A 10,763-nucleotide genomic window follows, 5' to 3' on the forward strand; every position below is an offset into this window, starting at 1 on the left:
GTCCCCTAAATCTGCCACGAAGTACTGACGACCATAGGATTTGCACTTAACACCATTGATGCTGTTCCCTATATCCATCACTTCCTCTGTCACTGAAAAGTATTCACTGACATTCACTACCTGTTAACAGTGCAATAGTTGGTGCTTCAGGCAGTATGTTAGCAATTATGAATGCTGCATTTGGCCTAGACGCTATTCCAAACATCTATTTTACAGCAATATACAACAGGGATCTGTAGTGACAGGGGCTGAGGATGTGGGTTGGAATTCTCACTTGAAAACCCCAGACATTTTGTGCAGGCTGAAGAAAATACAAAGCAATTTGAATTCCTTGCCTAGAAGTTTAAAGAATGATGTACTGATTTTTTTCTGTAAGAAGTCTATTTGCCAGTCTTTGGTCACATATAGCAGTAAAGTTTGCTCACACCGACTCTGTAAAGGTTGTCTATAAAGGATGTGAACAACATGGATTGACTATTTCTCTTTCATCTAGGCTTTAGAACATGTGAAACCAATAGATGATTGCAGAACTGGCAAAGCACCAGAAAACCAGCATAAAAACAGAGACCAAGATATTCTTCCATGTAAGTATGCGCAGTAATGAGAACATGCGTTCAGTGAACAAAGACATCGGAAAAGAGAAGAACAGCTATAACACTGGGATGTAGCAGGCAAATCCCACCACATCCTTAGTCACAGAGAGCTCCACTAATAATGAAATGTATTGAGATTTTCCCAAAAGAGGTAGAGTTCACATAAGGATGTCTGCATTGCACAATATGTAATTTTCTGAACTATCATCTTCCACAAGGCAGGACTTGGTCTGGTAGGGAGCCAGCTGTCTTGGTGTTTCCTTCCCTCTTTCTCAGAGATATTAATCTACTACACTTCTGTGGGCAAGTGTAACTTGAACTATAATAGCAGTTCTTTAAATCTATTTAAATGTACAGCTATGTCTACTGCTTGTGACACAGTGGAATTCTGAAAAGTACAGTGGAAATCATGGAGTTATGTAGCTCTTGGAAAGACAAAGATTCTTTCAGAAGTATTTGAAAGCGTAACATCCAACCAGAGTTTTCAGCTGCTCAGCTCTGATCCGAGTCAGAAACAAGTTTCATCGCTGATGAGAAGTCATTTTAGAAGGAAGATTTGAGTCCAAGAGCTGAATGACTGCCGTTAACAAGGATTTCCAATAAATAGTGTGCTGCCTAATGATTCCCTGAGAGGTATCATGACAGAAGGAGAACACTTTCTGGACCCTTGATGTCTTTCTAAACTGCAGCAGCAGGACAACACATGCAAAATTTGTAGCACAGTATATTAGTGATACAGTATACATTCTCAGAAGCTTCCTGTTTTATAACACCATATCCAGTGACAAAAATGCCACACATTAAAAGCAGTGTTGGATACACTATTTCGAATTACTGCCGAACAATTCTATGGTAGTTAGAAGGCTTGTCAGAATGTTATGCAAGTATCTTAAGAGAAATAAAGCTGCAGTGAACCATACAATTTATCTGTGGGAATTCCTATTAGCAGTGATTAATACTAGTGCTACTGGCCAAATGTATTCTAAAATCCAGAGGCACACTTTGCTGCTAGAGGCTGAGCTTCCCCATCTCCTGAGCGCTAGAGATGGTAGAACTCTGTTGCAGATCTACAGCTGAAATAGCAACTTTCTGTTTCTGTACAGATGATAGTACACGAGTTCCTCTGGGAGAAAAGAATGGCTACATTAACGCAAGTTACATTAGAATGAAAGTTGGAGAAGAGGAACTTTTCTATATTATAACCCAAGGGCCTCTGCCATCCACTGTGGCTGATTTCTGGCAAATGGTCTGGGAGAGTGAATCAGATGTGATTGCCATGATGACAAAAGAAGTGGAGCTAGGGCAAGTCAAGTGCCATCGATACTGGCCTGATCCTCCCCGTGACTCTATAGACCTGGCTAATTTCCATCTCAGGCTAGACAATTACCAGATTCTGGAATACTTCATAATTAGAACAATAGAAATGATCAACAAGCAGGTAAGTTGAGTATACTTAATACTTTCATATGTGATGAAATTGATCAGATATTTTACATGAGTAAATACTAGTAGCATTGTTTGCTTCTTCCATAACATTTGCTCAGTATTTTTTAGGAATGTAAAAATCTGAGTAACAGGCATGAAATTAGGGTTAATGAGACGCTGCTGCTTTGCTCATTGCACAAGCAATGGATCCAACATTACATACATTTGGACAAGAATATCCAAAAATTAGTCCTTTAATAGCCACAGAGCTGGTGTGTTCAGTGTTTTGCAGAATTGCTTACTGTTCTCATGAAATTAAATCAGTAAGGGCTGCCCCAGTGGGTTCATACTCTGTAATGGTGGCTGGAAGGAAAGAGGGAAGTAGGTGGTTTTCATCCTAGAATTTAGAACACGTGATACTTCTTTCATTCATGAAAAGACATGAATACACATGATACTACAAATCTAGCAGCAAGTTTTTAGAAACCTAAGAAATACAGAATCCAGGTGTAAGAACATGGAAATCGGGACAACTATAAGTCCATCAGTCTTGCCACAATATTAAGTAAAGCTTTGCAAAAATTTCTGCAGGACATATTAATTAATGCAATAATTAAAAGATTCATACTTGTGCCAGACTAACCTGGTGTCTTTTTCCATCAAGAAAACAATTTCTCTGTATGAAAAAAACACAATTCACCTTATGTCACTGAGTGTGAAGCATAGTAAAGCATTTGATATGAGTCTTCCTAAAAGATTATTAAGATGGGAAATGGGCCATTATATGTGATTGTTTCAACAAACATGTTATGTTTGCTATGTTTGTCTTGGGCCAGTACCAAATTGCTACAGAAGGCCACAGGTTTACTTCTGCAGAAATCCAGACATGCATTCAAATTCTTCTGATGGTAAAAATCCAGGTAGTTCTTTTGCATTCAGCTTAACATGTTTTGGCAAGCTGGCAACAAGAAGTACTGTCCCAGGACCATTCAACTAATAATACTCTTTATTTTATCTACATTATGATTATTCTTGTAAGCATTTTTTTAGTTGATTTGGTTTGTATGTTAGGGTATCTAATCACAAATTGTTCTTTTATATCCGATGATAGCCAGAATAGCATTTACAATCTTACTATCAGGCTATCATATTACTACTCTTCTATCAGTACAGCTTAGTTCAATTACAAAAACAATTTTAGTAAACAGTACTGGAATGTTCTAATTTAACAAATGTTTTTGTTTTTTCCGTTCTAACCAACAAATAAGAGAACTACATCCTTTTGGGGCAACAGAGTAACTTCAGTGTCTCATCAAAATTATATGAAGTAAATTTCCTAGGCCTGTGTCTTCTGAGTGCATTTCTGAAAACCTAAAAGAAACCTTAATAGGGTCAAGTATGAAAAGTTGAAGAATTGTAGGGTAGACAAACAATTGACTAAGAATGAGGCTGAAGGAAAATTTATCAGTGGAATTCCTTGAAAATTGGTCTTAGGACTGATCATTTTTAACATTTCTGGTCTTTCTCTTCCAGACAGAAGAGAAACGCATTATAAATCATTTGCAGTTTACCACTTGGCCAGACCGCAATACTCCCAAGCTGGCTGAGCAGCTTGTAAAATTTATTTGTTACATGAGAAAAGTTCATAGTACAGGACCTATTGTTGCTCACTGCAGCACTGGCATTGGAAGAAGTGGAGTTTTGCTGTGTGTTGAAGTTCTGCTCAGCTACATAGAAAAAGATCTATGTGTGAGTATCAAACGGATCATCGTTAAGTATTACAAATTCATATGGAGGTCAACAACATGTGGGGGTATCTTAGACCAGAGTAATTCCTGGTAGAATTCATCCTAACAAAATGGAATAAACCCAGCTTTTGTTGTTTTACACAACAAAGATAATAACTACAAATAAACTATTGTTGCGAAAGAACTGACACAGCTTCCCCATCTGAACATGCTTAAATTTTTCTTTATAACTTGCATGTCAACAAAATAAAAACTGTTCTCTTCTTATAGTTCAACATCAAGCAGATAGTGAGAGATCTAAGACATCAGCGTTTTGGCATGATCCAAACTAAGGTAAGTTCTCAATATTCAACTAGATTATGATTTTTAAAAGCCTCAGTTAGTGGTACAGATCCACATGCTTTGATAAATCTGGGACTTAAAGCATAATTTTAGCCCTCTCATTTGAGGAAAATAACAGCCTTCCAGGCAAGTGGTGTATAGATTTAAATATGAAAGATCTGTCCCTTACTAACTAACTGAAATAAAAGCGAAGCACCAATATAGTACAGATACCAGCCCCCCCCCTTTTTTTTTAAGCAAAAAGAAAAGCACAGATCAACAACAAAACTGGTGAGATACCATAAACTCTACGCTGCAAAATTGCAGCCTTCAGTTGAATTCTTGCCATTGCTGAGTTATCATCACCTCAGTAAACCTTTCTACTGCTGAGTTAAACCTACCCCTGAAGAGTTTTCACACAGGAACAGACAAGATGTGGCTGACTCAATTTAGAGCAAACAGGTGGTGGGAAGAGAAGCAAGACAAGGCTAGAATAAGTTCTTCCTATAGCCAAATATTTTAGCACATGCTTCGATATATTTTTATTCAGGATCATGATTGAGCATGTGATTAAAATTAAGCAAATAGATAACCTTCATCGACCTAAATGAGACTTGAGCACATGCTTACAGGTACTGCATTGAATAAGAAAGCGTTCCTGAACTTTTATGAGTGATGGAACAAAAAGAACAAGGATGCTTTTAAATATCTAAGGTTTTGTATCCGTGTTACAAAGATGCTGATGTTATAAACAGCACTTCAGCCAGTCCATCCTTCTTTGTCTAGAATTTATGTTGAATGTAACTGGGTGTTTCACACTGGTGTCTCTACATGCAGGATGAGTATTTTTTCTGTTATGAAGTTGTGCTGGAAGTCCTTCAGAACCTTCAAGCAATGGATTCCTACTGACTGCAAGATGACTCTTCCCTGTTGCTATTCCCCTTGGACGCCAAGGACCACTCAGCAATTGCTTTAAAGAGATGTCAAGCCAGCACAGACAAGTGTTATATTAAACGCTTTGTTAGATTACTGATTTCGAAGGCATTTCAAAACCTTGCTTAACATGTCCTGGGTAAGTCATTTAAATCTTGGCTCACAGTTTGGAGAAACAGCCAGCCAGCACTGCAACACTGCTGTTAAATTGCCATGGACAATTTGCGTGTTCTGTGTAATAACATGTTAATTGTTAGGAAAATATTTTGGGACTGTGACAAGAAGATAGCAGCCTTTGGAATTAGCTTTACTGTCCAGAGGGCAACTATAAAGACCTACGATTCTGTCGGTGTTGCTGGAAGATTAGTTGTCCCGTACACATTGTTGTGCACTCCTGGCTTCTGGACTGCAAATCAGTGTTTGCTACAGTAGTTATGCTTTTGCGTGGAAGGACTCAGTTTGTTTACCTTTGGTTGCTTGAACAATATAGAACCATTTCCAGTCATCACTCTAGCCCAAGAATTTATACCACCATCACTAGACATCGTAAACCAAGAAGCTGACAGAAAAATAGGATGCCTTTAAACCCTAGTTGGTTCTCTTCAAAGCAGGACGAGCATTCTAATAATTGGACGGAATATTAACTTTTCCCAGCAATATGAACAGCTGTAGATAGCATCAGTATTCTTTCATTCTGCATCCATGTAGAAAGGAATGCAATACTAAGCCAGATGAAATGAGTGTGTGTGCACTGTGGCACGCATATACATTTCATCGTTCCCTGATCCTTTCCATTGATTAACTACCTTGTAATTCTTATCTAGGTTCTGAACCAATCGATGGAAAATCCCACTGGTTTCAGCAGGGGCTGAATCAGATCTTTAAATTAGAGTAAATAACTCTCCATACAGTTTATTTCTCTTGTAAAAAGCGTTTCTGTTAGTGTGAGTTTGAGTGGATTTGAGCAGAAATCTGCTGTTCAAGTTTGTAAGAATGTACCTGTTTCTATAGTACCACTTCTAAGTCCTTTATCTAGAAGGTGATATGTATGGAAGTGAAGTTATTAGATGTGCATTGGAAGGGTAACTTGTAAACACAGGAAATTATAACAGCATTTATTTAACTGAATTGTACATATTTTTAAAACTTTTATTTCAGGAAAAGAGAAAATATTAAGAGGCATTTGAACATAAAACTGCAGTAGAAACAGGACAATAAAATAGCTGTTTATTTTCATTACAGATGAGAGGTTTATGGTTCAGAAAGAATGAGGGATTAAATACAAATTAAAAGTATGACTTTTAGAAAAAACCACTGTAATACAATTACAATTAAAGCCAAGGGCCATTTCTTCTTTCTGCCCTCAGATAGTCTGCTGGAAGTCAGGAAAAGATAGAAATGAAATTTATGATGTGAGCCAGATACTAATTTCAAACTTACTGATAGAGATCCAGAGTAACTCTAAATCAGTGGAGTAACCCTGGACTTATATTGGTATAAACATAACCAGAATTCAATGTTTTGTCTTAAATTCATTGAAATTGAGCCTTCCCAGAAACATTACTCTCCATACATTCCACATTTACTATCTTTATCTTGCATTTAAAGGGCTATTTGCACAGTTTTGTCAAGTGTCATCAGCCAAATTTTTGTTCATAACTTTGTTACCTTCATTTGGTATTTGGCCTTTCACTTTGATTTTAATTACTGCACATTTACTACTATACAATGAATGCACTACACTGCACACAAATGCACAATTCGCATTTTGTACCACAACAACTTTAAAAAGCTTCTCAGTGAAAATATTCCTGTACTTCATGCAAAGGTGTTTTTTCTGTGGTTTGGAGCAAGCATTCTGGATTTAGAAGACAATCTTCATGACACTATTTGTTCTTCCACATTTGTGCATCATCTTTGCAGCTCTTCGACAGAAGTGTTTGCTGTTTGACAGAAGTTTTTTCCTGTTTTACAGGGATATTAAAAAGATTTTTGAAAACACTGAATTGCATTTCATTTCAATTTCCTTTTATGAAAAAGCAGCTGTAATACTTAACTACTAACCAGTAAGAGCTCTAGGGAAAATAGTCTTTTATTAATTGGGGCTTATATTTAAACTTCCTCTAAAGGCAGATTTTGTGATGATGGTACCTTTTGTACATTGCCCTAAAGCAGGTATTACTGACCTCTGAGGCATTCTGCCATATCCCATGTTCTTATCCTTTAGGAATATAATAATTAAATGCTTTTAAACAGACACTATGGTTATGATCCCCATAACGACATCCTCACTCAGACTGAACTTTGTTTTGGATGAGACATTTTGGATGAGACATACACTTTTACACAGATCTAGTCCTCTAAGGCTGCTAGCAGAGCAAGGTAAAACAGAACTGGCCTTCCAGATATTTCGTGATCTGTTATATAAGAAAGAAACTTTCATCCACAGAAAACCCCACAGCCTCTCAAACCAACTTTGAGCGGAGCCGGATAGATGCAATTTACCACATGCTTGGTGACAGGCCCTCCATCTGTCACAGCCCCAGAGCAATCCTACAGAGCAAGTTTCTCAATCCACAGCCTGAAAACATTTTAAGAAAACTGCGGACTTGCAAGGGTTCTGCACATATTTGAAGCTAAAGGCTGGTCACCTCAGCACTAGTACTGCTCATGAGCTCCCCTGCTGACAGTCAGCCTAGACAGCAGATAAATTTTGAGGAGGGAAGGACTGAAGTGATAGACACAGCTTCTTTCTACAACAGACACCATGTTTGGAGGAATAAACAATGAGTCATCACCGGAAAGTGCTTAGCAGATGTGGCTGCTGTATATGCTCTCTTGGAGATGCTAAGGAACCATCTGTTCCCAGCTTCCCCTTTAAAGGTAGGATTCAGGGTTTCAACTTCCAGCCCTGCTGCAGACTTCCTGAAAAAGCCAAACCACTTAAACAGGATTCTCTGCGCCTCACAGGTTTCTTCTTTTACACTGCACTACTGGGGTACACTCATATCCTTTATAGATGAGGCCACTAAGCCCAAAGTGTAGATAAACTGAGAATAATTAGAAGACTGTTAAAAAGCATTTAACTGTAAGGGAATCCGGCTACATCCAGGAGCTCATACACTGTTTTCCCCCATACATAGCACAAATGAGCGTCCCACTTTTGTGTTCTTGTCATGGTTTAACCTCAGCTGGCAACTAAGCCCCACACAGCCACGCGCTCACTCCCCCCCAGTGGGATGGGGGAGAGAATCGGAAGGATAAAAGTGAGAAAACTCGTGGGTTGAGATAAAGACAGTTTAATAGGTAAAGCAAAAGCTGTGCACGCAAGCAAAGCAAAACTCCTTCCCATCGGCAGGCAGGTGTTCAGCCATCTCCAGGGAAGCAGGGATCCATCACCTGTAACGGTTACTTGGGAAGACAAATGCCATCACTCTGAAACCCCCCCCCCCCTTCCTTCTTCTTCCCCCAGCTTTATATGCTGAGCATGGCGTCACATGGTGTGGGATTTCCCTTTGGTCAGTTGGGGTCAGCTGTCCCGGCTGAGCCCCCTCCCAACTTCTTGTGCACCCCCAGCCTGCTCGCTGGTGGGGTGGGGTGAGAAGCAGAAAAGACCTCGACTCTGTGTCAGCACTGCTCAGCAACAATGAAAACATCCCTGTATTATCAACACTATTTTCAGCACAAATCCAAAACACAGCCCCATACTAGCTACTGTGAAGAAAATTAACTCTGCCCCAGCCAAAACCAGCACAGTTCTTTATTCACGCAAAACTCCTATGGAGATCAAGGCTCATTGATACGCATTCATTTGGAACAACAGATAACCCACTCCTTAAAGAGCTCACACTACTTGACAAGTCAGGCTAAACTGGAAAGAAAGGAAGATTTACTGTCCCATTTTGGTCACAGGGAAGTGAGGCAGGGGTTGGTGATTTGTCGAAGGTCTACAGAGTTTTTGGAAAACTTGGGAACTAAACTCAGATGATGTAAGCTCTCATTCTGTGCCTACACACAAAAGTATCTTTCCTCAGTCAGAAAATAGGATCATACTGCTCTGGCCCATTTCTGATGTGATATTATTTAGCATATGAAGTGATCTGACCAGAACTTGCACACATCCTAACATGCAAGAGATTTACTATGGTATAGAACCTCAGTCTGTGCCGTGGTCACACTGCTTACTTCAGAAGTGGCACTGAGATCACTATTTGTATTTCTAAATCCTGTTACTCTACCGCCTAGTCACCAATCAGGACAAGCTGCAGTACAAAAACAAAAAGGACACATTTGTTGGAGGCAGTGCCTGCCATAACAAGCACCCAAACCAAGTAAACATCTGCTAGTCCTCAGATTCACACTGTAGCACAAAAACTTGTCAGTGATACTCTATGTTCAGACAGTAGCTCTGTCCACAGAACAGCACATCTCGTCATCTTACTCTGGGGAAGCAACGGTTTTACTGCCATTGAGACTGCTGCTAAGTTTTTTAAGTCTACCATTTTATCTCAATTTAAAAGCAAGTATAGCAGGGACAACCATCTCATAGCTATTAAGTTACAAAATCATGTGAGTAGGGGGAAACTAGTGTCCCCATTCTTTCCTTTAACATCTTCATTGAGGTCCGTGGACTCAAGACTGCTTCATGCTGATGGCTCCATGTACTCTAATTCCCCATCTGCAATGGCAAGATACTTCAAAGTATCCACACACGCCAAAATGGGTGCTATTGGCTACAAAAACATTGTCAGGTTTGAATAATTGACTTTTTAAAGTACCAACTTGTATTTTTACAACTTGTACTAATATAATGTAAAATGCCAAGCTGGTGAAGAGGGCTTTAAACTAAAGTTGCCAGGGGAAGGGGAACCTCAATCCATCCCACTCCTACCAGTTTGATGCCAGGGCCAGCAATAGGCATCTGGAGAAGGATCACAGGTCAGCAGGAGATCATCTGAAGAGCAGCACAAAGGAACTCCAGCCAGTAAGACAGCTTCATTGGGGGCCCAACTTCAATGCCTCTACGCAAATGCACGTAGCATGGGGAATAAACAAGAGGAGTTAGAGACGTGTGCATGCCTGAAGGGCTACGATCTTATTGGCATCACGGAGACGTGGTGGGATGGGTCCTACGATTGGAGTGTTGGAATGGAAGGATACGGGCTCTTTAGGAGGACAGGCAGGGGAGACAAGGAGGGGGTGTTGCCCTCTGTGTCAATGACCAGCTGCAGTGCATGGAGCTCTGCCTGGGGATGGATGAGGAGCCAACTGAGAGCTTAAGGGTCAGGATTAAAGGGCGGGCAGGGACAGGTGACATTACAGTAGGGGTCTGCTACAGGCCACCTGACCAGGAAGACCAAGCGGATGAGGCCCTCTATAAACAGATAGGAGCAGCCTCACGCTCACAAGCCCTGGTCCTCATGGGGGACTTCAACCACCCCGACATCTGTTGGAGGGACAACATGGCAGGGCATAAGCAATCCGGGAGGTTCCTGGAATGCGTTGATGATAACTTCCTTCTCCAAGTGGTAGAGGAGCCAATGAGGAGAGGTGCTATGCTGGACCTTGTTCTCACCAACAAGGAGGGGCTGGTGGGGAATGTGAAGCTCAAGGGCAGCCTGGGCTGCAGTGACCACAAAATGGTGGAGTTGAAGATCCTTAGGGCACCGAGGAAGGCGCGCAGCAAGCTCACTACCCTGGCCTTCAGGAGAGCAGACTTTGGCCTCTTCAGGGATCTGCTTGG

The 10,763-nt window shown here is 40.4% G+C and overlaps 1 protein-coding gene across 1 annotated transcript in view; it reads left to right on the plus strand.

Annotated features, from left to right (window-relative positions):
* The window catches only part of FRMPD2 (FERM and PDZ domain containing 2), a 67,966-nt gene extending 62,970 nt beyond the window's left edge, over positions 1 to 4,996 (plus strand). The window contains exons 37-41 of the mRNA XM_009320640.1: positions 494 to 584; positions 1,697 to 2,031; positions 3,552 to 3,767; positions 4,037 to 4,099; positions 4,925 to 4,996. Coding sequence (XP_009318915.1) covers positions 494 to 584; positions 1,697 to 2,031; positions 3,552 to 3,767; positions 4,037 to 4,099; positions 4,925 to 4,996 — 777 coding nt within the window. The remainder of the gene's footprint in view (positions 1 to 493; positions 585 to 1,696; positions 2,032 to 3,551; positions 3,768 to 4,036; positions 4,100 to 4,924) is intronic.
* Positions 4,997 to 10,763: the final 5,767 nt, after the last annotated feature.

This window comes from Pygoscelis adeliae, unplaced genomic scaffold (genome assembly GCF_000699105.1).
Source record: "Pygoscelis adeliae isolate BGI_AS28 unplaced genomic scaffold, ASM69910v1 Scaffold190, whole genome shotgun sequence".
Taxonomy (NCBI): domain Eukaryota; kingdom Metazoa; phylum Chordata; class Aves; order Sphenisciformes; family Spheniscidae; genus Pygoscelis; species Pygoscelis adeliae.